The sequence below is a fragment of the Corythoichthys intestinalis genome, chromosome 12, assembly GCF_030265065.1.
Source record: "Corythoichthys intestinalis isolate RoL2023-P3 chromosome 12, ASM3026506v1, whole genome shotgun sequence".
NCBI classification, from domain to species: Eukaryota; Metazoa; Chordata; class Actinopteri; order Syngnathiformes; family Syngnathidae; genus Corythoichthys; species Corythoichthys intestinalis.
This window is the reverse complement of record NC_080406.1, coordinates 23,139,996-23,167,331: the sequence shown is the minus strand read 5'-3', so window position 1 is coordinate 23,167,331 and position 27,336 is coordinate 23,139,996. Positions and strand designations below refer to the sequence as shown.

The window sequence follows — 27,336 nt, the reverse complement described above, 5'->3', positions numbered from 1 at the left end:
CCATGTTATTTCTGCTTGTTTTCTCTGATAATCTTTCAAAAATAACATGCCGATCAAACAGTGCTGCTATGGAACTTGTAGAAACGACTCTAGACATTACAACATATGAAGGATGTTTTCTTCATACGTTTCCCGAAACCAAAAACTCGGAAGAAAAAATGTGAAGAATAGATCAACTTGCGTGGACGGCCAAAAGACCAGTTTAACGTCAGCAAGTTTAAGCCATTCACATTTCATATGCAGGAAACATTTTTTGGGGGGCCATGGTCCTACAGAGGATGAAGAAGTAAGCCATTTTGATATTTTTACTTACTTTTTAGCGTGGCGTTTTGCTGTGCTGCATCGGTCTGACAATTAATGACCTGAAAAAAATTAAAATGGTATCTGACTGCCGCTGTTACCTTTTGTTGTAAAAAAAACAACTTTAGTAAGGGGGAAGTGTAGATAAATTATACAATTAAGATTTGTTATTAATGAAAAAATTTAAAGTGCTCGTTGGCTGTCACTGAGTAGCATTTGCGATCGCTACACAAAAATAGCAATGTAAATTGCCCCCAAGAACGGTCAGAGACAACCAGCCAGACAACCAGAGGTTATAATATATAAGAAAGACAGGGCATATGGTGGTAAAGGATAGATTGTTGAAACAGGAGAATGTCATTGTCAGTGGCGTATGGCAATGCACACAAGAAAAAGGTGTCAATAAAAAAGCTAACTCTGAATCAGGTCGGCTCTTTTTCCAGTCTTTTTCAGCCCTTGACACTCAAACCATCTCTTAAACTGAACATTTGTACGTTCTTCCACATCTTTACCAGTGAACTTGACACCAGGGACATCATTTTCGGACAGAATCGGTAGGTTTAGCTCAGTAGACGTCTCGTTCGTACGCCATTTCCATGCATTTACTATTAAGAACAAACGGGAGGTTGACCCGCCCAGCAACAATTGCTAACGTCATGAATATTAATGCGCAAACATGACGTGTTGCTTGCGGTACGCCATTGAAGTGCATTTTTTTGTTTTACCTCTCATTATATACCGGTGGCATGATTAGAAGACAAAACTGATTTTATCAACGATACTAACAATAATAGTAATTATTATAATGCTGTAAACATTGGCTTTCTCTTTTAACATTGACTACAAAAGTAATATATATTTCTGATAGTCAACGCGCACCTGAATCATGTCAGGTGATGCCTGATTAATACCCCGATTTCTTTATAGGTACTTGCTTGAAATTCCCAAGGCTTCTCCTGGAGCATGTTGGCTAGCGGAGTAGTCAAGAGGTCGACACTTGGACATAATTGAAAATTCATTTTCAGGCAGCCACGTAATGAAAAGCAAAATTGGACACTGAGGTTAAATCAGATTTTGCTTGTATTTGGCTGGCTTGTTCCAATGCAATCACGGACTTATTCATTCCAAAGAGCAGGAGCATTAACTGTGCGCTTGTCCAACACGGTACATAATAAGCATCAAATGTTGTGGGTTTTTTTGGACATTCTAATAGATGAATAATGATTGTGAACTGCTTCGCTAATACTGCTTTAGTGTAGTGTGGTTTAAACTTGAATTGTTGGCTCACAGTAGATGCTAGTTCCACTAAGTTCAAACCGGTGTGGTCAACCAGCGTTTTGGCAAGCAACAATTTTAAGTTGTAATAGTATGTACTGCTTTCCCAAGCAAGAAGCCTTTGATGCCAATCAATAGCTAATTTTGGACATGAAGCCACGTCAATTACTAATGCTGAACCGTTATACCAGTGTTTCTTAACCTTGCTAAAGGTACCGAACCCTACGAGTTTAACATATGCATTCATGGAACCTTTTGGAATTAGATATTAATAATTTAAGAAAAAACTTCAAATTCAAACCCAATAAATCTCAGCTAATATCTAAGCAGATTCAACTTTCCTCTCATTTTGACAGCATGTTTTTAAACAGGTCAAAATTTAAACAGTCTGCTATACTTCTTCATACCAAGTGTGAGTCAACCTTCCACTGAGCAAAACAGCTTCTCCTCCCATCAGATAGAGGACTAGCAGTTGAAAGAAATGGAATAAAGCCTGTAAATTGGGGGCGAACCAGTCAAAAATCTAATCTAACACGCCACTTTGCTTAGATTTAGTCAGTGTACGACAATAGGGCCCTGCGGGTCCTTTGCCGAACCCCTTAGACTTACTCACCGAAACCCTGTGGTTCACTCGAACCCAGGTTAAGAAACACTGCGCTATACTTTACAGTACAGCCTAAAGTGGGAAGGAAGTGACTAACATGGAGGGAAGCGACAAAAAAATAAATAAGAAAATAAGAAGAACAAACATTACATAGTATAAGAAACCTCCAACTGCAGTAATATATATTTATAAAAAATAATTAACGTTATATAAAATAACACTATTAGGGTTCAACGATATCGGAAAAAATGACATTGTGACCTTTCGGGGGTTTGTGATATATTATGATATTAAAACAAGAAGAATTTTCATCAGATGACTTGAATGTCCCAATCCGATAATGTGATCGGAAATCGGGCCGATCGCGCCATTTTTTAGAGGATCGGAATCAGGTGAAAAGGATCGGGTTTTATGTTTTTATGCTTCATGCTAGTACAGCCTCTCACCCTTCCTCCTCTCAAGCAGTGCGACCAAACTGTTTTTCTCGGTCACCAGTGCAGCTGACGTTTGGTACTTAAAGTTAATGATGATTGACAGGCTTGTAGCTTTGATCTGGCCAGAGATGCCCCGGTAGCCGTACGATCAAAGGCACAAATGTGTTAATCATTGTTAAACTTGCAGCCCAGTCTGCAAGTGTACTGTGCCAACTAGGGGTGTGACAAAATATCCAAATGGTGATATATCGTGATACTTTGTATCACAAAAGGTTATCGATATGGTCCTGCCAAGAATCGAGATATCGTTTTAAAGAGGTGTCAATGTAAAAAAATAAATAAATAAAAAGGAACCAAAAAGTTGCTACCAAAATCTTACTACCATGCTTGCTTATACCATACTTGCTACCATAATAGTGTCTCAGTTAACTCTAACGCTGCATTGACGGTGCACGACGCAGAATCCATTTAGACGGGAATGTTCGTCCATTTGAAACCAGAGCATTCACAGTCATTCTGTCCGATTTTTAAGGCATTTACAGGTCATTTCCTGTTGAGTTTGAGTCACTGCCTATTCATTTGTTTGTTTCCCAGGTCACTTCCCGTTCTGTAACTCAAAATAAACAGGAAGTGACTCGTAAAATACACCAAATCAACAGGAAGTAACTGAAAATCAACAGGTAAATGACCTTAAATAGCCCAAAATTACCTCATTGCCTGGCATTGGCTGCCACTGACGGCCATAGACGTTCAATCCGTTTGAAGTGGGAGGGATGGCAGCCAATGAACGAATGTTCATACGCTGCCACCCTCCCAGTTAAAATGGAGTGGACATCTACTAGTGATAAACTCATTCCAATTCATAGCAGAAGCTCGTTTTTCTGTTTATTAGTTGTTTGTAGAATATTCTAGAATGATTTCCTGACCAATGTATCAATAATCGTTGTATCACAATATCGTCAGATCTTCGTTATCGTGAGCTTTGTATCGCAAATCGTATCGTATCGTGAGGTACCAAGAGGTTCCCACTCCTAGTGCCAACTCATCCATTGTGTAAGTGAGAGGCTGTCCTCGACAGCATTAGCGTCAAAGAAAGAAAAAAAAAATTGGTATCGGTAGGCCTGTCGCAGTAACAAATTTTAGTAGACGATAAATTCTCTCATAAATTATTGTGATATGCGATATTATCGCGCCACCCCGCAATTTTTTTTAACCAATTTACAATAACACTGTAAGAATACAGTATATATTATTAATACTAAGTAATATTAAGTACACCCATTTAAACACAATAAACGTTTACTCTTAAATTCAAAAATACTTTTTAAGAAATCACAACTAAAAACAATAGAGCATGCCTCTTTTAAGCAAAAGACAACAATATCAATACCGCACAGAAACGCAAGAATAAATGTCTTTTCAAGAAAAAATAAAATTGCAGTTCAATAACTTAAGCATTTAGGCACAGAGGTATAAAGTTGTAGTAACACAAACGATTGCACTTCAACAACAGCAAAAAACACATTAATTAAGTAGCAGTAACAAAAATTTGGCTTAACTAAGGCTAGGTTAATACTGCAAGTCTTAATGCACAAATCCGATTTTTTGTCATGTGTTTTTTTGGCGTTCCCGTGCACAGAAGCATCAAAACAAATTACACATGCTAGCTGTATGCCATTCCAGGGTGATCATATTTTGATTTCCAAAAAGATGACACAAATAACAAGACATTAATAATCCCCGTTTAGTATTTTATTCAAAGTTTTATATGGACTGATAGAATGCATACACGCACGCACATAAGCCTTGACTTGTGTGCGTGACATGACGTGGGTGTGTCAATTTGCCCTGTCTCGGCCATGTAAGCAATACTGAAATATTGCTCATTCGGCGGATAGAATGAAAATCGAAAATTGTCAGGCTTATCCTTTTCTTCATTTATTTTTTTGAGACATGAAAGTTGAGACCACCAGCCACATTCTGGAAAAATGTGGCCCAGATCGGATTTAGACCACATACGAAAGTGACCCGGATCGGTTTTGAAATGGTCCACTTCTATGAACTTGTCACGTTCAGACTGTCAAGTTAATGCTTCACTTGAGTTGGAAAAACCCGAAAAAATCGGATTCGTGCATCAAGACCTGCAGTATGAACCAAGCCTAAGTGTCAAACAACATTAAACAGAGGTAAAATGGTCTAATTTCTTCAGCAGTGTAGCGGACTACACGCACGCACGCATGTGAGGCGATAAATCGCAGTGGGAAAATTACCGCCTTCATTTTCATTAACTGTGCGATAAATGAAATTATTGCATATCGTGACAGGTTTAGGTATCGGATTGGGACTCTGTATCAGGAGATTCTAAAAATCAGGTGACTCAGACTCAGGTTAAAAAACATGCGATCAGAACATCCCTAGTATCAATATAATATCGTTTAACCCAGGCTAAAGGGCCTTAACTCTGAATGATGAAGATTGGTGTATATAAAAGGGATCCAGGAATTGTTGCTTTTATGAAGAATTTTATGAAGAAAAACGAAAGTTTACATTAAAAACAAAAACAAAAAAATCGCATGTCCTGCGATGGGACTATTACGGATGCACACAAAGCGATGGCGATGTTCAAACAAAATAATGTGCTGGCCTAAACACTATCAATTTCTACAGTTGTCAACAAAAAAAAATGGGAGTATGGATCCCTAAGTGAAGCCCAACATCAATGATGCACAACCAGTCACGTTCAACAAGTATCAAGGTAATTGTTTGCTTGCTGGAAACATTTGCGAATTCCAATATTGGCAGATATTAACATAGGTGTACAAAAAGTGTACGCTCCACTCACAATGGAGATATATATTATGACTAGAATTTGTGTATTCATTATTTTTCCTCATTGGGAAATTAAATCATCCATCCATATTTGTATGGTGCTCAATCATCCTTACTTCGTTTGTGGATGAACTGCTGGACTTTATCCCAGCTGTTTTGGGGAAGCCTTCCATAGGCTACATATGGACAAATAACCAATCACACTCTCAGATTCACACAAATATGCCTGAATTGACCACCTACTCGAATGACAATATTTCAAAATAAATCAATAAAACCCTGTGTTTAAAGTTTTGGATAGGATCTCACGTTTACTTTCGGATTCCTTCGTTATACTGCACCTAAATTCCTCCATTTCAAAAGTGACTGAGGTGCTGACATCCTGTCCCACGCTGCAGTTCAGTGTACATCAATGACAATAGGGCAATTAAGCTAGAGAAATATCACAGTGGAAACTCCAGGGAAATGTCAGAGAGCAAGGGCATTCCACACTCGGCGGGAGGGCGAAACAGCGATTTAACAAACAGAAGCAAAAAGTAGGAGCGGACATGACATCATGCGAAGGTAAAGCGAGAATGTTACGCCGTGCCTACCTCACCCCATCGCGGATCCATCCTTCCCACTGCACGCCTCATCCTGGACACACACAGCAGCATCCTGCAGCGCGCTTATCAGGCTGACAAAAACACGATTGTGAGCGGCACAGGCGGTTTCGTCAACACCGTCGACCAATCGGCGTGCAAATCCGCAGAGCGCTTAGCCAATCGCCCGGCGGAGGAAGCAACATGACCCGCCCACCACAGATTCAGACAGCAAGGTAGTTTGACGAGGCCATTTGCACACCTTTTAAATAATGTACACAACAGCAACACGCGATGTAAGGTTTTTGCCAACGCTGTCATTTTTTTTCTTTCCAAAACGGTAGAAGCTATATAAATAAAATTAGTCAGTTTAGAGTTTGAAATGCAAAATATAATTATTCATTTTTAATTTTCAGTGGCACTTATTTACAATGGCCATTTTAAAAAAAAAAATCTGTTTTACACGAATTTATTTTATTTTATTTTCTTTTACTGATTTTATATTGATTCTCTATTGGTTGTTTATTTAAAATCTTCAACTTTTCCCTTTGTATGGTTTTTGTTTTTCATGCGTTCAGCACTTATATGAAAGGTATTTTGTACAGACTCATCATATATTGCCACCCAACACCCAGGGGCGGATCTAGAAAACTATTTATGGGGTGGCGAGATGCGGCAGGAATTTTTTTGATGGTGGCAAATATTTCATGGTGGTATAAAGCATCATCGATTCAATGATACGATATTCGGCAACGATTCAATTCAAAGGCCTTCGCTCAATTTGATACAAAATGAACAATCATTTCCAATTTACCTAAAGCAATAAAAATACAAATCAGTTTTGATGTCTGACAATTTTTTTATGTTTTTTAATTTTTTAATTTTTATTTTATTTTTTTGCAAAACGGCATATGAAAATTATAATCATTTTACATTTTGATCAAATTACATTCAATTGAGTTTATATATGGCGGAAAACACAGACAAAACTGAAAAAGCAGTTTCTGCTCTTGCACTCCTCTTGAAAATAAACTGCTGTATTTTAAGCCAAAAGAACTGTTGTGTTATGTCTATATGCTGCTATAGCAGATTCATGGCGGATTAAGCCCCCGAACTATTTTTAATCTGTCCCTTTCACCCTGGAAAACCCCGTTTACCGACGTGACGCAACCGCTTTTGCTTCAACCTTGCCATACAAAGAAGGTAAGTAATTATATTTATTAATCAAAATGTCTGTCATTTTTAGCTAAGAATCATTAATTGATGTCTAATATTACGTTTAAAATAAAGACTTTAAAAAATTATTCACACGCATATTTTAAAATTTTAAACAACTTACGTCACAATGACAAAAATGGCGTCTTTAAAAAAGTCACGGATATCTACCTCATAACCATAGGTGGATCTACTATTCAGGCGAAGTAGACGATCGCCTTAGGCCCCCAACCAGTAGGGGGCCCCAACCAGCTGCCATTGCCCCAGCGAGCAACGGCTTGGGCCACCGGAGCCAGCAGCACCCCCAACTATTCGTCATGTATAATTATGTCAGCATACCAAACAAACAAATAACAAAACAAAAAAGAAAGCCGTTTGAATGCTGCATTTATATCATCTCTCCCTCACACACACGCACTACAATGGATTGTTCCACGACGACGGACTGAGTATCAGTCGTTTAGCTTCATTTAGCGCCGTTTAGGATCACTTAGCTCCGCTTAGCTGATCGTTAGCTTCACTTAGCTCTCCCGCGGTTTTTATGCCACTAAGCTCGCTATTTTTACAGCTCACTTGCTACTTTGCACGTCGGCTATCGTTTATTTCGAACACATGAGCGAACGTGCGCTCCATGAGAGCCAAAGTGTAGTGAGGGAGAAGTTGAGAACAGGCCTCTAATGGCTCTTTTAACTTTCTTCTTCTTCACACCGAACATAAAATACACGAAAGCACACCCTGTGGCGAAACAATGTAGTACAGTTCCAATCAGTCATACAATAACACTCAACAGCAAGTTAACAGCAAAAGCACGTCATGTTCGTCATATAAATAATGATTTCTGGAGTTAATCCCACACACGTCAGAATTAATATTATGTTGAGTAAATACTACATAATACAGATTCTACACTAAGAATAGCTTTCAAATGACACTTCATGACAAATATGATTGGCAATGAATAATTATTATAATTATTATACAGTGGGGAGAACAAGTATTTGATACACTGTAAATGGGTTTTCCCATTGGCAGTGTATCAAATACTTGTTCTCCCCACTGTACTACTATTATTTATAGTAGTATTGTAGTAGTATACTATAATATTGCTAGATTTTTTTTTAAAGAATGGTTTCGAATAATGTTGGAAAGGCAAAGTCAGTATTCTGAATCTGTTTACTTTCCTTTCTTTTGCACTAGTAAATGCTATCAGCATTTAACCTCATTATTTATTTGGGATTAATTATTGTTATTTACCTGATTATTTGTACTTTAATAAAGAATTTAAGTGTTCCAAAATAGTTTTGTGAATTAATAAGCGTCAACAAAAATTTAATTTCTAAATTAGTAAAAAAAAAAAAAAAATTATTAGATTAGTCGATTAACCGTAAAACTAGTCGGCTGACTAATCAGGAGAAAATTTGTTGTTTAGGACAGCCCTAGTGTACCAGAACATATTTCCTCCACACCCTTCTCACCTTTTTAACCCCTGACCCATGAAAAGGGCCCCCGGATATGTTCGCCTTAGGCCCCAAAATTGCCAAGTCCGCCACTGCTCATAACTATCGATTAATTGTATTTTTTTTTTTTGTTACTGTCGTTTTTTTCCCCAATATGTTAGATGATAAATAATCAATCCAAACAAAGAAAAATTGAAGAAAAAAAAAACATTTTAAAGGGTAAATATATGAAAAAGACAATCTCAACCACTCCTTGATGTCTGCGATTTCTGCATCGCGACCCTTGTTATATTACCATGTTTCACCCATAAAATCCCCCCAAAATCCAGCTGTGGCCATTCACAGCTATGTCTTGACACTCAGTGATACATGCTACATGGAGTTTTTGGATCGAAACAAGGTAAGTACGTGATAATATCTCGTTAAAGTCGTGGCGTCTGTAATTCTGCTCTCGCGTGTTCTCACCTCCAGATAGGGTTTTACTGTTTAATCTTTTTTTTTTTTTAATGCCCTCCTGTTCAAAATGTTTCTTCCCCCAGAAAATTGAGATTTTAAGCTTTCCAATGATGTATCACACATGCATATCGGACAATTTTGAAAGTTGTCTAAATTGGGTGTCTCAGAGCGGAACTTCAAGTCACCTGAGTGTTTTCCGCCATATATTACATACATTCAATATATTGATTTGTTAATCAATATATTGGTCCACATTGATTGTCACCATATGGCAGATGTGTACACATATTGAAGCAGAGTTAGCTAAGAAATCATATGGAGACACAACAAAAAGGCCCAAGTTATATTTACAAACTGATAGAGAGGAACTTAGCTTCATGCAATCTTATTATTTTATTATTATTATTAAAAGGATCCTCAATCACACCATTACTTAATTGATGGCAGTAAATGTCAAATTGGCAGAAGTCACCCACCCCACCCCATCGGTGTCGGTTAGGGTGGCAGACCAGCCTGTTAGGGTGACAGTTGCCACCCCATTCCACCCTGGTGGATCTGCCCCTGCCAATACCAGTTTAATATTTGAGTCCTTTGCACCCTTTGCATAGTTAGTCAGTAGTGTATATACATTGTTCTTAATTGTTGTCAGCATTAGCTTGACCTTGTTGATTGATTTTCACATATTTGAGCACTTTGTAGCATTACAGAATAGTACATAAAAAATTGTCCCTATTTTTGGTGTCCTGTGTCTGCTAAACGTGCCATACTAGGTATAATTTTGCTGCGAAATCTTACTTTGGGGCTAGTGTATTTTATTTTGTTTTTTAAAACACCCACTTTTGTTAAAAATGTTGTTTTGCAAGAATTTTGCGTTGCACAAAAAAAATAAAAAATTAAAATCTTGATCGCCCATAAATTACGCAATGACAAGTGTTTTTGCATCAATGCAACATTTTTTTGTCCAGTGCATGTATGTTCAATTTTCAGTGGTACCTTCTTATTTGTTGGGGGGGGGGGGGGGGGGGGGGGTGTAAAAATAGTATCACAGTATCATTTCCTCTTGTAGCAAATACCATTTTTCTTTTAAATTCCCTTGATTTGAATTTTAAAAAATATATATATTTTAATTAATGAGAATAATTGCAGTTTATTTTATGTAAGCAATTTAAAAAATATATATATTAAAGATTAAAATAATGATAGTATATTTACCGTATATTAATATAATAATATATATATAATAAGATATTTTCTTAATTCAAAATTAAAAGCCAAACAAAAAATAAACATTTTATTAAGAATATTTACTATTAACTCGTTGCATGCTCTTTCAATACCATTGAAGGTATGTGTCAATGGCAGCCAATGAGTTAAATGAGTCCCCTTTAAACAGTTAAGAAGCACAAGAATTTTACAGGAAGAAAAGATGCAAATCACAGAATCACACAGACGGAAAACCCAAAAGAAAAACAACACTTTATTGCCTGTTGATCAACAATAATGTAACCAAACCAGCCTGAAAGCTTGAACAAATTCAGGAATCGACAACAATTTCAAATACGATCAGCTAATCTGTAAAGTACAAATTCTGTCTGAAAAGTTATTTTTTTGGTTAAAATTGCATACAAATGTGTTACCATGTTGTCTCTGACATAATATACATTTAAACAAATAAAATAATTCCTTATTCTGTTTAGTTGTCTGCACACCTGGTGCCAACATATTTCACTAATCTAATTAAAAAAAAAAAAAAATTAAACTAGCCTGGGAGCATTAAATTGCACAAACTGTTCATTACATATTTCCCCCCCAAAAAAGAAAAAAATCGATTGCAACTGAAAGGTGTTAAATTCCCAATTCAAAATTCATGTTTTATGCATGAAATAGATGGAAATGATTTGGATCCATTGTACTATATATACAGTGGGTAGAACAAGTATTTGATACACTGCCAATGGGAAAACCCATTGGCAGTGTATCAAATACTTGTTCTCCCCAATGTATACTGTATTAAGATTGACTAGCAGGAAAAAAATCCAATTCTAAAATACCCATAGAAGTAAAACTAATTTTGCCCATGCTTTTAAATTGTGAATAAAGTTGATTGCTTAACATGATACAAAACCCAAACCTTCAGCAAATGAAACATTTTTTTCTTGTCACAGCCACATCCTCTAACGTTCCCATTAATGTACAACAAAACCTGAACAACGTGCTTAGTTGCCCTCACAACTATGCATCCAGACTTCAGAACAACATACTTTTCACCCTTTCAATAATACAACTTTTTCAATCTTTACCCTAATTGGACCGTTATGTGTATTTTTATGGTTACTTCAAAGGACACTTCTTGGAACACTGTCCTCGTGGTGTTGAATTAACTTGGGGGAGTTGTCGAGTGGGGGCCACTGTGGTTTCGCTAGTTGAATATCTTCTTCTATTTTAAAGGCTTTCTTCGGGGAATCGGCCCGCGGAGGCCAAACGACTGATATCTTACTGCCCTGCGGTTTGCTCTCATCAAATGCTTTCGTCGTTTCAACCTCACCACTTTGTTTTTTGTTCCTGTCAACTGAACTTAAGCTGCTTGTTGAATATCTCCATTCGAGTTTCTGGTCTGGTGGGACGAATCCGCTGCTTCCTGCAGGAGCTTTCTGGCCGAGTTCATTATTGTACATCCCTTTGGACGTAAGGAGTTGTTTGTAGTGGTGCAGACAGAAGAAGTGTCCGTGGAGAGAGACATAATTTCCCAGGCTGCAATAGACATGAGTTAGCTCCCATTCAAGGTGTGTTTTGACTATTTGGATTTTACCTTAGTTTACTTTTGCATTGCTCGCAAAAGAAACAGGATTTATGGTACTTTTTTCTGTCCACTATCCATCCATCCATCGGGTAAACCCTCCTTCGACACACTGTGCAGAGCTCCGATTTGGGAACTCGAGCCTGTTGGAGAGAAAAAAAGGGAGGTTTAAACTCTTGAACTTGTTTGCCAAAATGGTGTAATATTAAAAATGAGTCCTCTGTTTTTACAACAGTGCGTCTCACCAAATAAAAATATCATACAATGTATAATGAAATTGGCTGCTTATTATTCAACCGTACCAAACCGTTAATTCACTTAGGTACATATTTCAATTTCATTTCTAAAACCAAGCAATTAGTCCAGTAGTTTCCAAACTATGGCCTGTTGGCCAACTGTGGCCCATTGCCCAGTTTTATTGGCCTGCTGAAAATTATGAACATATCATTGAATAAGGCCTACACAGGAAGCTTGAGTTCAGCTTACATTCCCTTGCACTTCCCAACAGGGTTGAAATCAATGTAGCAAAGTAATTTCAGTATTTTGTTTTACATAGATGAACTTATATATATATTTTTTTTTTAAATTCAATGGGATAAAGTGAGGTATCTTGGTCGGTATATTCTTGACTTTTTTTTCTGCTGTCACTGGTCATTTTTAACAATTTACAATTCTTTATTTTTCTGTAATATTGTTAAACTTCTTGATTATTTCGTTGCTTTTAACTCATTCACTGCCATGACAGTCATAGAAATCAAATCAAGTGATAATGCTGGCATTGCGTGATCATTTTTCACTGGCATTGACTGCGATAAACATCCATTTTGAGTGGGTGGCTGGAAGCGAACAACGAATGCCCTCCGTGTTGAAATGGATTGGATTTCTATCGCCGTCAATGGCAGCCAACGAGTTAATACTTAAAAATAAAAATGAAAAATACATTTAAAAGTCTCAATTCTGATTACGTGCTTTTTTAAAAATGTCGGAATGAATAATCGCAGACTTCATCATGTTAACAATAGGCATGTGCCCGTTACAGGTTTCAAGGTTTACCATGGTATGAAAACGTCACGGTTTTAAAACCACGAACATTTTCCGTCAAACAGTAATACGGTATTAGCTATTTTTATGTCCCAAAAATGCAGTGAGAAATCCGTGGCTTGGAGCAAGACTACTTCCGCTACTGAAAAGAAATAGATTTGTTTGGCTTAGAGGAGGAAGGACAGAGGGACCTCCAACATGATTTTACATTTACGTGACTATCAACCGTCACTTTGCACAAAATTTAAGGTAAGTAAACACTGTCATGAACATTTCCCACCTGCTACAAGAGTTCACTACAGTGTGTTTAGTGTGTCTACAGATGGTTAAACAAATACTATAATACAGACATGTCCAAAGTCCGACCCGGGGGCCAAATGCGGCCCGTGGTCAAATTTCATCAGGCCCCCAGCCTCTGTCATAAAATCAGTAACGTCTGGCCCGCACACAGACTTAATAAATTGGTCAGCAGTACTGCTACCAGCATATGAAGTAGCTTACAAACTAAATACTGCTCCTCATTTACCCACTAAAAGGCAGCAGCACTCTAAGCAACATTACGCCATGTGACACTTTAATCCTAATTTTCTAAAATGGCGACAATTAACAAAAAAAAAAAAAAGTTGACTGCAATGGCTGACGCTTCAAAATTGGACTATTTCTTTACTAAAATACGCAACAACTGTGTCTGCCTCATTTGTAAAGAGACAGTCGCTGTTTTTAAGGAGCTCAATTTGAGGTGATATTACCAAACAAGACACGCTGACATGTACGACAAGTTTACCAGGAAGATACATAGCGAGAAATTGAAGCAACCTGAGGCTAGTTTAATTTCACAGCGGCAGTATTTCGCAAGAGCCCGAGAATCGAAAGAGAACGCTACAAAGGGTAGTTGCGAGATTGTTGAAATTATTAATTAAAAAAATAATAATAAAGCAAATGTGACACACAGGGTGGGTTGCTAAAATTTGCTTATATATATTGTTCTACGTACAGGACATCAGCCAAGGTTGGCCCCCCACATTTTTACCACACCAAATCTGGCCCCCTTTGCAAAAAGTTTGGACACCCCTGCAATAATATAAGCTTAGTTAGCATGCCAAGATGGGTAACTAGTTTCCTCTCTACCATTAGCCTACTTTTGTAAAGTCTTCCGCCATTGTAAACATCTGTTCAAAATAACATTTTCATAATACAGGGTCTCTGCACATTTCTGACAAGCAAATATAATGCTTTTTAAGACCACTTTAAGACCTCTGAGTATAAAAAAATAAGACCACTACCAAATAGAAGTACATATGGTTAGGGAAAAAAAAACACACACACACACTCTAGGTTCAAGTCAAAGGATTTTCAAAAAATATAAATCATTGCAGCTTCAGTTCACAAAACAGAACTTTAAATGTAAATAAATGCACGTATGCCTGTTCTATCTACTTCATCTGTTCTCTACTCTGGTTCTATTGCATGGCTAAAAGCACACACTGCCCCCTGCGGCATTATTCTTGCACTTTTAGGCATGGCTGATGGAGCCTCTTTATTTTTATGGAATCTTGATAAGGAGGCTGGGTAAATAAATACGTTAGCGCAAAAAAAAAAAAAAAAATCCAGACATATGTTAGGCTACCCGGATGAAATTTAATACCTCCCATGTGAAATTTAATGCCATACCTAAAAAAAAAATTGCGAAATGTAATGCTCATTAAGACCTTAAAACACATATTGTAAATAAGACCTTTTAAGACTTTTTAAGATTCGGTGGAGACCATTTTAATACAGCCTGTGGTGTTTTTTTCTCTCTGGCGACTTTCTATGTTAACAGAGAGTGGGTGTTTGTGTGTATAATGTGTAAATAATGATACGAGTCAAACACACTCGCTCTGTCTCATACGCTCGCTCTCCATTAATATTCAATTAATATTATAAGTAGTAATTGTATGTGTTTTACATAAAAGGAATTTGAACATATATTGTTTCATGTCCAGTTCTATATTTTACCAAGGGTTCTTGTTCTAATGTTGAGTTCTATTTATTTCAATTACATTAAATACTTCAGTTACTTATTTTTTGTCATTTTGTTTATTTATTTTAACATTATATGCATGTTGATGTTCCCATTTGCAAATATTTTGTGAAAAATAAACAACTCCTTTCCGATGGAAAAAAGTTTTTTTTAACCTATACATCTCAAAATAACACATTTTACAGCCATAATAGCAATACCTTGATTCCATGAAATCGCGGTATTTTTGCTTAAGGTTATCATACTGTCAAAATCTCATCATGGCACATGCCTAGTTAATAATTAATTTAACTCAAGCATTTTCATGACAAAACCCTAAAAACGACATAGCACACTATTACCTCATCTGCTCCCAAAAACAAATAGGTTCTATTTTTAATTGTTTCAGTGTCCTAAAGACGTATTTACGCCTTTTAGGTTTTTTTTTTTTCACAAGAAACATCTCGAGGTTCTGATGCAACTTAGCTCCAAAGCACAATGCTGAAAATGCAATAAAACTGGCCACTGGAGGGCAGTAGCGCATTTGGTAAGACCCGCAACCCGATTCAACGGAACGAACGTCCAGTGGAAGACGACCGAATGGACGTCCAGGATGCCAGGCAGAGGATGACCGAGCAGAACGACTGGGACCACCAGTGCAGCGGACGATGCGATTGAGTCTGTGCTGCTCACCAAGCAGAGCCCCCGCCACTCTGCTCGGCCGCTCGCATCCCCCGCACCCTCCAGTGTCCCACGACTCAGCCGGAAACCCGCACGGCCAAACCAGTTCCCCCCAAGGAACACAAGTTCCCGCCACGAGGGAGTGGTCACCACAAAAGAAAGACTCAAAAAAATCCATCTTGATGAGAAAGGCGGCGATGAGGGAAAAGTTTACCCCGGGTGTCGTAGTCACAACAGCGTCATCTCTCAGTTCAATAGTTTAGTTATGTGTAAATAAATTGTTACTTTGCTATCAAAAGCTCTATTTGTCTTGTTGTATATGTTATTCTGTAGAAGGAAAACATTATTCAGATGTTTGGGATGTCAAAAAAGCAAAAAATAGCTGTGTTAAAGTCAAAGTTATGTTTGAAATGTATGCTTTTACAAAAAGCTCAATTTCTCAGTTTTATCATCAGAAATTGGAAAATTGCTCAAACTAAGCTATTTTCTAATGCTGATTTCTAAAGAATTGAAAAAGATATTAACTAACTTTTTTTTCCTGCTGAAGGAAGAGAGTCTAATCTTTCTTTCGGTGGGTTGGATGTTTATATAGCAATAGAACAGAATTTTCTGTGGGCCTTGCAAAATCAGTCAAAATCCAGTAAACAGCCGGGAGCGAAGGGGGTTGCACCGGTGAAAATGGCTGGGAGTAAATGAGTTAAGGCTTAGCAGTCCATGCGTTATTTAAACACAAAACTGGTCCTTCAAACATTGTGCGTTCCAAAGAAAAATGTACTATGCAATACGCATTCTGATCGTGCAATTACTTCAATCACAAGAGATTTTTTTAGGGGTGCACAAGCACATTTTCGATCCATGCTGCAGTTTCCTCATCTCTCATGCAGCCTATTTATTACCGGAGACAATAGTTGTCTGATGAGTCTGATGGGACATTGCTTGCGACGTCATCACTTCTGACACGGTGTAGCCTAAACTCTCGAGGACCGTCTCGCTCTCTTTTCGGGTGTGGTGGAAGTTCTTCAACAAGTTCTCTGTGGCGTCTTTGTCGTAGGTTTGCGTCCGCCTGACCGTTTTTCTTTTCACCGCGTCAGCATAAGAAAAAGGAGCCGACTGTCTTGACGCGCTGCCAGACTGCTGACTGACACTTGTCGTCGTGACCTTGCTCCCCAACACATCAACGTTTGAGAAGTGCTCTGTGATTGATTTGTTCTCAGAGGGGGCTGATGGATCTGTCCGTACAATTTCTACCAGTTTTTCATGCGGAGGGAGGGTAGAGCTCTGCTCTAAGCCCCCCTGCATCTCTGGAGGACTTTGCGGCTTTGATGTGTCGACTGACGCTTCTCTCCGACTTGACGCCGACTCCTCCTGATCCCCTTTCTGCTCATCTAACGAGAATCTTTGCTCATTCATTTCAAAAACTTTCTTAAAAGCCTGGATGTTGAAATCTGGCAACACCCTTTCTGAGATGTCTTCTTTCTCTTTGATGCAGTTGTCACTTTTTTTTTCAAACCAATCGGCATGTGGGGCTAACTCCTTGCTGATAGTTGTTTTATCTGTTGACTCAGATTTATTTACAAGACCGGCAAAATCAGCTTTGGAGGGTTCTTCATTTTGTTTGTGCAAATTAACTTCGTTGCTGTCTTCCAGGTCTGGGCCTAGCCGTTCAGGGATCGCAATTGGTTCCTTCCGGCTATAGGTTTTATTCATTTCAGCCTTTTGGGCCTCCTCAAAAAATTCCCTCTTTTCTTTAACTGATGCCAGTGATAACTCTGAATTATCTTCAGGGATATCATTACAAAAGGGCGGATTGATGTCTGAGCTACTTCGGGTTTCATTTACATTAAAAGACTCGAGAGTTTCCAAGGTATCTTTTTCTATCTTTTCTAAAAGATTCTTTATGGACGTCTCCTCTGAGCCGTGGGCGGTCTCAAGTTTGATTTGCCGATGGAATGATGCAGGTGTCTCTACGATTTCAGACTTCCTCTCAGACATTAGCTGTGGGGAAATTAACGGTGGCGGGGTAACGCCGCGCGAGAGCTTGGCAGTGGTGTCTTTAAGTCGAGGCAAATTCTCAGCTCTGTCAAACGTCGGAGAGGGTGTGATTCTCGCAATACGAGACGTTGGAGTTTCACAGCGCCGTGGTGGCGGCGTGGGAGGTGTGGCTGGCCTGTGTAGCAGTGTAGGCGAGGGAGTAACTCTCTGGGGTGAGTCTGTCCTCCGAATGGACTCGATGGTGATGAATGTGGGCGAGGGAGAGCGGGTTCTCAGTGATGGGGAGGGAGCTCGGAGGTCAGTTCGTTTCACTTTTCTGCTTTCATTTAAGATTTCTTTCTTTGTTTGTGTCTGGACTTTAGTGGAACCAATGCTGATCTTGGATATTTTAGTAGATGCAGTTGTCTCAGTAACAGACTCCAATTCATGCTTCTCTCTCATATCATCTTTTGGTGCTTGCTCGGTCGATTTGTTAACTACCTCTGGGCTTGCTAGAATATCTGAAAATGAACCAAGCTGAGTTTTGGAAACCGAGATTAAGCCTGAAACCTGTTGTTTCTGACGTTCTACCATTCCCACTGATGTTGACTTTACTATTTCATTTGATTCTGACTCAACTGGCTCTTTAATTGGGTCAGCACGACTTTTCTCCGGTGTCGCCTGTGCGCTCTTCAGAGCAATTGTCTGTTCTTTCTTCTTTTGCGATCCCTTCAGATAATTTTGATGTGCTTTTAGTTCCTGGGAGTTCTCATCGTCTTTGCTTTCTGCCATCGAGGCATCTTGAATGTTCTCTTCTTTTAAATTTGAGTGAATGTGGGAAACGGCAATTGTTTCTTGTGTTTCACCTACTGTTTCTGCTATCTTTGATTCTGCGCTAGCATCTTTACTGCCTTTAGACTTTTTGGACTTCTTTTTCTTCTTTGCTGGTGTGGAAATCACTGTTTGGCTGTCTGTTAAATTCATTGTAATCTCCTCAGCTGGGCTGGGAGACACTTTTGTCAATTCCTGCCTTAATTCTGTCTTTATCTCACTTGACTCACTTATTACTTTTACCTCAGTTTTTCTCACTTCCTCTACCTTTGCATCAATTTGCTTTTCCTCCTTATTCTTTTTCACCTTTTGGTTTGTTGTGCCTGTTTTCACAGTGTCAATGGCTTCTGCTTTGTCTGTTTGTTTCTGGGGATCAGAATCAGTGTCCTGCTTCTTGGCGGGAGATTGATTAGTGGGTAATTCTAGTTTCTCTTTTCTCCTGGACTGTGATTGGGATTTCTTTGAATTCTGTAGGGTGGTTTCAGGTTTCACCATTTTAACGAGGCCTGTTGCATTATCCATGCTTGTTCCGTCATCCAGCTTTCTTTCAGTTACATCAGTTCCCTTTGCATCCAGATTTTTTACAGCTTTCTTCTCAACAGCAGTTTCTTTTTCAGTTTCTGCAAAATCAGTGACTGCAGTGCGAATTTGGTCAGCAATGACAGCCTGAGTCGACACTTGGGAGGAAAGAGAAACCGTTTTCTGTTTTGTCGTGTGCGCACTTTGTCTCGTAGCGGTGACTGTAGAGCTCTTTTGAACAGAAACGACTTTAGAAGCCTCGTTAGAAATGATTTCCTGTTTGGCAGATGATATTGTGGCAGACCCTGCGAAAATTCTTTCATGACTTGTGCTGACATTGCTCTGAATGCTATTGGAGATAACAATCTGCTTGGATGCATCACTTGATGAGTCTAAATTAAGCATCAAAGCAGCATTTTCAGCCGCTGCCTGTTTTATTTTTGGTATGTTTTTCGTGTGCTTTATATCTTCGGTGGCAATAATGTTAAGAGCTGCCGTAAGTGAGTCATTTACATAAGGCGGAGTAGGAGTGGTCGGAGGAGTGCTTTCCTCCTTATGCTTCCGGTACTTTTCCTCCGCTTTTATTAATGGGGTATTGAATTTGCTTGTTTTCACTCTCATTTGAGGAGGTGGTGAAGGTGGTGGAGTGAATTTTATAGGGGAGATGCAAACTTTCCTCGGCGGTCGTGGCGATTCCGGTGGCGGCGGAACTTCAATTGTTTTTGATGAGCATGTCGTACTAATGGACTGGACTGTATCCACTTTAGGCTCAAGCTTCGGGACAGGACACAAAGGTGGAACTTTGACTTTCTTTACCTTCATCTTTTTGGCCTCCACTGGTGAAACATGAACTGATTGTTTGAGGATTTTTTCCATTTCTCGCTGAGGTGGTGGTGGTGGGAGGAATTCCTGCTCACTGGTAGCTGGTGGCGGTGGAGGAGGGAGGTGGTCGATATCCGAATCCACACAGGGAGGGGGCGGCGTAGGGGGTAGAGGGAGGTCAATGTCTACTACAGGTGGAGGAGGAAGAGGCATATCAGGCTCCGCCACTTGTCTTTTGGGGGTGTAAACAGTTGATTGTACTTTAGTTTTATTTAATCGTATCATTCCTTTTGGCTTAAGGTTGCAGAATTCAGTTTTTAATGTTTTGATGCCATGACTTTGCGTTATGGTTTTGTGCTCGACAACAGTTTTTGATTGTGTGGTCCTCCTTTCCACCGTACAAGACTGTGATTGAACAGTTTTTGTCTCATTAGCAACAGAATGGCTTTCAGCTGAAACGGCAGTTTTGATTTTTTGTGCGTTCCTCTGTGTCTCGGCATTTAAATTCTTAACAGGAGGCCGCTGCTTAACTCTAACTCTTCTGTAGGAGCCGACTTTTCCTTTGGGAGTTTCACGCTGTGCCGTTTCCATAAGCGATTTAATTGTGCCTTTTACGTCACCTTTTATCACTTCTTCTTTCTCTACTAAAGTTTGCTCTTGTGTCTCATATAAGGACTTAATTGACATCTTGACATCACCTTTTACTTCTTCCTCAGTGCTTGAGCATCTTTGCAGTTTGGGAGAGGAAGGTGGTTCCATAAAGAGCTGTATTGTTCCTTTGACGTCCCCCTGGACAACAATCTCCTGTTGATACGGTCTCTTTTCAACAGAAGCATCTTGCAGACATTGCATAGCTGTATGAATGTCACCCCTCACAATTTCCTCCTTTTCCACCTCATGCACTGCTTGCTTTGCCAGCTCAAGGGATCTTAAAGTGGCCTTAACATCTCCAGAAACTAAATCCTCTATGTGGGCTTCAACTCGAGAAGTTGCAGATTTCTCAAGGGATCTCTTAGCTCCTTTGATGTTCCCAGGGATGATATCTGGCTTCTCCACTTCCTTGTGACGATGCTGTGCCCTTTCCAGGCTACGCATTGTTTGGGGTATGTTTCCTTTCACCACCTCCTCCTTCTCTACAACAACCGTCTGTTTAACCGACTCTGACAATGAAGTCAACGCAGCTTTCAAATCCCCTTTCACAATCTCCTCCTTTTGGAGGCTCTCTGTTGAGACGGGGGGCTCTGTCATGAAAACTTTGACCGTGTTATGAACATCACCCGGTATTACATCATCAACTGTGCGCTCCACTTGAGTTTGATTGCGACTAAGGATGACTTTCATGCCCTTAATGTCCCCACCAATTATCTTTTCTTTCTCAACAGTGTCAGCTGATACTTCATCTGGTTCTAAATGAAGCTGTTTCAGATAACTGAGGGCCCCAGATTCAATACACGTAGAATAAAAATGGACATTTCCTTTCTCAGAATCATCCACTGTTATCCTATTTGTAAGATCAGGCTCATCTTGGCTGGACAGTTTTTGCAGAGCATGTTTTATGTCGCCTCTTACCACGCCCTCTTTTTCAACACTAAAATGCTCTTGTTTGTTCAGAAGGGAATAGATTGTCATCCGTACATCACCTTTCTCGTCTTCTTGAATGAGAAGGCCATGTTTAGCTGGGACACTCTCATTGAAAAGGTTATTTATGGCTTCCTGAATGTCCCCTCGAACAATTTCTTCCTTTTCAATATTTTTGTTGTTCTCTTGGTTGAAAAGTTGCCACACTGTTGAACTGATGTTACCCTTCTCCTCTGACTCGATGACCACCTGCCGACCCTGTTGTTCCTGCCTGTTTAGGAGGTTCATCATAATAGTCTGCAAATCCCCTCTAATGACTTCCTCCCGCTGAATCTCAGGAGCCTGCTGATTCATTAGATTGTATTTTGCCATCCTGACATCCCCAATTTCATCAGCTTCGATGAGTATTCCTTTCGATGTCACCATTTTCTGACTGTAAAGCTCTTCAAGTGTCCCTTTGACACTCTTGCCCAAGATTTCCGTCTTCTCCATTTTTGTCTCATTAAAGTTATCAAAAGGCGTTGTTTCAAAGAGCCACGTCGTTGATTTTACATCTGCTTTGATTATTTCTTCTCGATTGACACTTGTCTCCTCATCCTCATCGACCTCTTTAATGTGGTCCAAAGGGTTTTTCTCAAACAGCCAAACTGACTGCTTCACGTCCCCCTTTTGCACCTCTTCTTTTTTAACCGTCTCAAGCAGGTTTTCAGAGCTCAGGCTTCTTATTTTGTCAATTGACTGAGTTTCAAATCTCCACGTGGCCGACCTGACATCACCTTTTTGTATTTCACTTACATTAACTGTTCTGACAGTGTCCTGCAACATATTATCAGACTCAAAGCGATTTTTATTCATTCGAACATTGCCCCCTTGAACGTCATCCACAGTTTTTCTGAAAGTCCTGTCTTCTTCAGAAATCCTATCAAGAGGTTGTGTCTCAAACTTCCACTTAGCAGCGGTCACGTCCCCTTTTTGCTCATCTTGCTGCGTTACAGATTTAATGACGTAAACCTCATCGGAATCCTTGATGGCGTCAAGGGGTTTGGTTTCGAACAACCATCGAGTTCCGATGACATCTCCACGTGTCACCTCCTCGCTGGTGACTGTGGTAACTTCATGATAATGACCCTCCTTGTCCTGAATAGCATAAAGAGGTTTAGTTTCAAAGAGCATTGTGTAATTTCTCACGTCGCCCTTCTCTTCATCGTTTCGAGCAATCGTTTGCGATGTCGACAGCTCGGTTTCAGATGCTGCCTCCTTAATTTTATCCAAGGAGAAGGTCTCAAAGATGAAACGGCCCTTGTCTACATCTCCTCCTTGTACGTCGATCACTGTGCGGCCCGTCAATGTTTCCTCTTGGCCGTCGTGTATAGTATCTATGGATTGATTTTCAAAGAGCCATTTGCAGGTCACGACATTTCCTTTCTGGATATCCTCAGACTGAACTTTCTTAAGATGTTGCATCATTTCCTCCGACGTTGATGTCATGATATCAGATGTGCCGTGTTCAAAAATGTGCTTCTTTCTTGACACATCTCCGGATGCAATATCAATCTCTGTGACGCGCTTATATGAACTTGAACTATCAGAGAGATTCTCCAATTTTTCTGTCTCAAAGAGAAAACGCGTTGTCCTGACATCTTTCCCTTGAATGTCCTCTTGATTCACAGTGCATGATTTCAATATGGTTTCTGTCTCGTCGTGTATTGTATCAAGGGCTTGCGTTTCAAAAAGCCACGTGCATGTTTTTACATCACCTTTTAGCATTTCTTCAGACTGATTTTCACTGTTTCGGTCCACTTTTTCATACAGAATGTCCAATGGTTGTGTCTCAAAAAGCCACCTGCAGTTTTTTACATCTCCTTTCATAATTTCTTGATTTTTAGTTTGCATTTCCTCATCTTCAATGTTGCTGAAATACTTGATGGCATCAAGAGGCTGTGTCTCAAACAGCCACTTGGCAGTTTTAACATCCCCAGATTCTATTTCCTGTTTGGATATACCCTTAATTATTTGGTATTTGTCAATGCTTTCATCAAATTGGTCAATCGGTCGTGTTTCAAACATCCATTTGTATGTTGTTACATCTCCGCTCACTATCTCTTCGTGACGCACTGTTTTCACCTCGTGGTAGTGGCCGGAGCTGTCCTGCATGGCATACAATTGCCCCGATTCAAACAAGTTTTTGTTGGATTGCACTGAGCCACTTGTGACACCCTCAATAGTGATCTTTTGAGACTCATCTCTTATGTTGAATTCGGTGCTCTCAAAGATTTGCTTATAGTTTGACACGTCCACTTTTTCAATTTCTTCCAAGTCGATCGTTCGGACAACTTCCTTCTTTTCATCTCGAATCTGCTCTAAAGGTTGGCTTTCAAATCTCCATTTCTGATGTCGAACATCTCCCCTCTCCTCATCAGGTTCCAGCCTTTTCTTCAACTTGCCCACCTCTGCAAGTTCCTTAGGCGCATCAGTTGGCAACACCATTTTCTTAAGTTTGCCCACTTCTGCCAGCTCCTTAGGCTCTTCAATTGGAATAGTTTCAAAGTAATTCCTGGCTGATTTCACATCACCTGCAACAATTTCCTCTTTTGTCAAGGGGAGGCTATTTGAATCATCTTTTAACATATCCATTGGCTGAGTCTCAAAAACCCAGCAATTCCTCCGAACGTCTGCTCTGCAAATTGTGCCATCCTCTTGTAAGAGGTCCTCCTCGATGTTTACTGTGCGAGTTATCTCTTTCTTTTCCTCTCGTATGTGCTCTAGAGGTTGACTCTCAAAGCGCCACTTTTGATGTCTCACATCACCTCTTATGTCTTCATCCACTAGCGCATTTTTAAGTTTGCCAACTTCAGGGCAGTTCTTCCTCTCCATTTGAGGGCTGCTTTCAAAGAAGTTTCTCGCCGATCTAACGTTACCCCCGATAATTTCTTCAACAGACTGAGACGTGGCATTTGAATTATCTTTGAGAGAGTCCATTGGTTGTGTTTCAAACACTAAGCAGTGTTTGCGCACGTCCGCGCCAGCGACCTCCTCATTTTTTGAGCTTTCTAACTCGGTAAGGGAATTCAACGTCTTTATCTCAAACAACCATCGGCCCCAGTCTCCTTTGTTACTGTCTTCCATCGAAAGACTACACACCAGCTTGAAAGATGAAAGAGGTTCGTTCACATCAAGAGGCTGAGTATCAAAAAGCCAGCGTGACGCAATGGAATTCTCTAGCTCGGTTTCAATTTTGCGCACGGATTTGATCTCCAGCATCTGACTGGACTGTCCCATAATGAAGCATTTAAACTGAGTGTCAAAGGTGCTTGTTATGGTTTTCTCCTCTTCATTGATTTCTTCGATGACCGTTCTTAAGCTCAACAGATGACTCTCGTCGACTGTCTCCGTGTGTCCGAGACCTTCCATGTACTTATTGTCAATCATGTAAATGGTGGCATTTCCATCCTCTTCTGTAAATACCACCTCTTTGGTGAGCTCCTCATCTTGGTGCATTTTATTCAGACGGTCCATCGTTTGGGTTTCAAACAACCACGCTGCAGCTCGGACGTCTCCCTTGTCAAACTTGTTGAACTTGTTCCTATATTCCATGGAGTCGCTTGCACGTGGACCCAGCTCATCCATCGGCTTGGTCTCGAACATCCACGCCGTGCGTCTCACGTCCTTTCCGAGAATCATCTCTTTCTCTATAATCTTGTTATCTTCTTCATCTCCATCCGGGGATTCATCTTTGATGGCATCTAGCGGCTTATTTTCAAACATCCAGCGCCTTGCTTGCACGTCTCCGGGCAGAATTTCTTCCCATTCGTATTCCTCATCAGTCACATCTGCTTCATCTTCATACATGTATGCATGGCTATCATGCTGGTTGTTTACACACTCGTTGTATTCGTTGTAGAACTCCTCTTCGATATTTTTCCGAACCCCGGGATGAATATGCTTGTATAGACGTTTCAGCTCCGACATGCTTTTCTGCTTGATATAAGCTTCTTTGCTGAGAAGGTTTTTGGCCGGGTTTACTGGTCCTTGAGGTTCCTCAAGTGAGTAATGAGTGACGGCAATATTTTCAATGCCTGATGACATTTGAAGTAAATCCGGTGGTGGCGGCGGAAGGTAATCAGAGTCTTCTACAGCCGGTGGTGGCGGCGGTGGAAAGTCCTCGTATTCTATCACTGCTTCTTGTGCGTCCTCTTCTTCTTGGACCGCTGACTCTTGGTTCACCTCATTAGCCACCGTGTTGCTTTGGGTCACATTGGAGGACCACTTTGACCGACTGATGTCACGTCCAATCTTATTTCAAGAGCAAAAGTGACATTTGCGGGTGAGTAAGTTGAAAAGGCACACATAATTATGCCATATCATTAATTTCACCTGCAGATTAAGCCCAAATTCAATGACGAGACTTTTTTTTAATGAAATAAATTGGAATTTTATATTCAAACAATTCTATCCCGCTGTTGGGTGTTATTGATTACCTTAATTGGTTTGTGCGGGGCCGCTTCCTCAATGGTTCTTTCAAAGTGAGCCCTCAGTTCCTTTGTTGTGTACCTTGGAAATTCCTCTTCTGTTCAAAAGATAACTTCCATTAGCTTACTAGCAATTTTGTGCACAACACTCAATGAGACTTGTTGCCTTACCTTCATTTTCATGGTTTTCAATGCTGTAATGCATGTTTTTGCCACTGTCTGACACCTATGTACATATAATAAACACAACAAACAAAAATATCAATTAGTCTTCACCCTCAGTCATCCCTGTTTACCAAATCCAGTGGAACATGATACACTTAGGACACAACATCAGCAAAATCTGAAAAATTACATTAGCTACTGAGCAATTCAAGTATTAAGTCAACAAATTAATAAAATAGTGCAGTAGTTTTCAATTCTTTTTTTAATCTACTGCAGTGCATGTATGGCAGTCAATGGCACACTTGTTTGTTTGTTGGCCCTGATGGTGGTACTCATAGAGCCAAGTATTCATTAATGCCGTGCTTGCTGTAAAATGTTAGAGAACTCCTTAAATAGTGAATACCATTGTTTCTCGGTTGGAAAGTAGCTGCTGACTGCCCGTGACCACCTGTTGCCCACCACTTGAAACTGAGATCTCTGAGTGTGACATTTCCTGTAAGGGTAAAAACAATGACAATGGTCAGATGCGCAGGAACCTTACTGGTATGTGGATCGTTTCTATGGATAGGCTATGTTCACACAGCAGGCTAAGGTAACCCAGTTATGTTTTCATGTATGTGACTTGAGTGACGATCTGAAAAGGCGGACTTGCATGGAAGCGGTTATTTCGAAATCCGATCTAGGCCACATTCATATGTGGATTTAAATGTGGGACACAATTTTCGGAATGTGGCCATGGCCTTAAAGGGAACCACGGATAGAATGACTTGTAGTTCTTAAGATAAAAATAATTTGATATTAAAACCTGACAGCACTGTCGATATTTCACAAAATGAGCAGAAAAAGCTAAATTAAAAGGAAAGACAGGATGAGACGAGATGAGAGTAGAGAAAACTGGTGTTCTGGCAAAATGTGCTACACCAGCGAAACATACAAGAGGCGAATTTAACACCCAAAGTACTACTGTGCGCTTTCAATTTGTTTTGTTTAGATCAGGGGTGTCCAAACTTTTTGCAAAGGGGGCCAGATTTGGTGTGGTAAAAATGTGTGTGTGTGTGTGTGTGTGGGGGGGGGGGGGGGCGACCTTGGCTGACGTCCTTTACGTAGAACAATATATTTAAGCAAATTTTAGCAAGCCATTTTGTGTGTCACATTTGCTTTATTATTCTTTAAAGTAATTTCAACAATCTCGCAACTAGCCTGTGTGGCGTTCTCTTTTGACTCTCGGGCTCTTGCGAGCTAACTTCAAGTTGCTTAAATTTAGCTGCATATCTTCCCTGTAATCTTGTCGTACATGTCAGCGTCTCTT

At 39.8% G+C, this 27,336-nt stretch overlaps 2 protein-coding genes across 5 annotated transcripts in view; both read right to left on the bottom strand.

The window, feature by feature from the left end:
- The window catches only part of b3galt1b (UDP-Gal:betaGlcNAc beta 1,3-galactosyltransferase, polypeptide 1b), a 100,219-nt gene extending 94,118 nt beyond the window's left edge, over window positions 1-6,101 (bottom strand). For 2 of the 3 annotated variants that reach the window (XR_009066450.1, XM_057853469.1), the window contains exon 1: window positions 6,036-6,101. The gene's annotated coding sequence lies outside the window, so the exon portion shown is untranslated. The remainder of the gene's footprint in view (window positions 1-6,035) is intronic. The other variant, XM_057853471.1, reaches the window with a different exon arrangement.
- A 5,655-nt stretch (window positions 6,102-11,756) lies between these two features.
- Window positions 11,757-27,336, bottom strand: part of xirp2b (xin actin binding repeat containing 2b) — a 115,759-nt gene continuing 100,179 nt past the window's right edge. For both annotated transcript variants that reach the window (XM_057851767.1, XM_057851766.1), the window contains 6 exons: window positions 26,431-26,520; window positions 26,034-26,088; window positions 25,872-25,960; window positions 16,569-25,686; window positions 11,961-12,091; window positions 11,757-11,902 (listed from right to left, as the gene is read on the bottom strand). In XM_057851767.1, coding sequence (XP_057707750.1) covers window positions 12,000-12,091; window positions 16,569-25,686; window positions 25,872-25,960; window positions 26,034-26,088; window positions 26,431-26,520 — 9,444 coding nt within the window. In that variant the 3' untranslated portion in view covers window positions 11,757-11,902; window positions 11,961-11,999. The remainder of the gene's footprint in view (window positions 11,903-11,960; window positions 12,092-16,568; window positions 25,687-25,871; window positions 25,961-26,033; window positions 26,089-26,430; window positions 26,521-27,336) is intronic.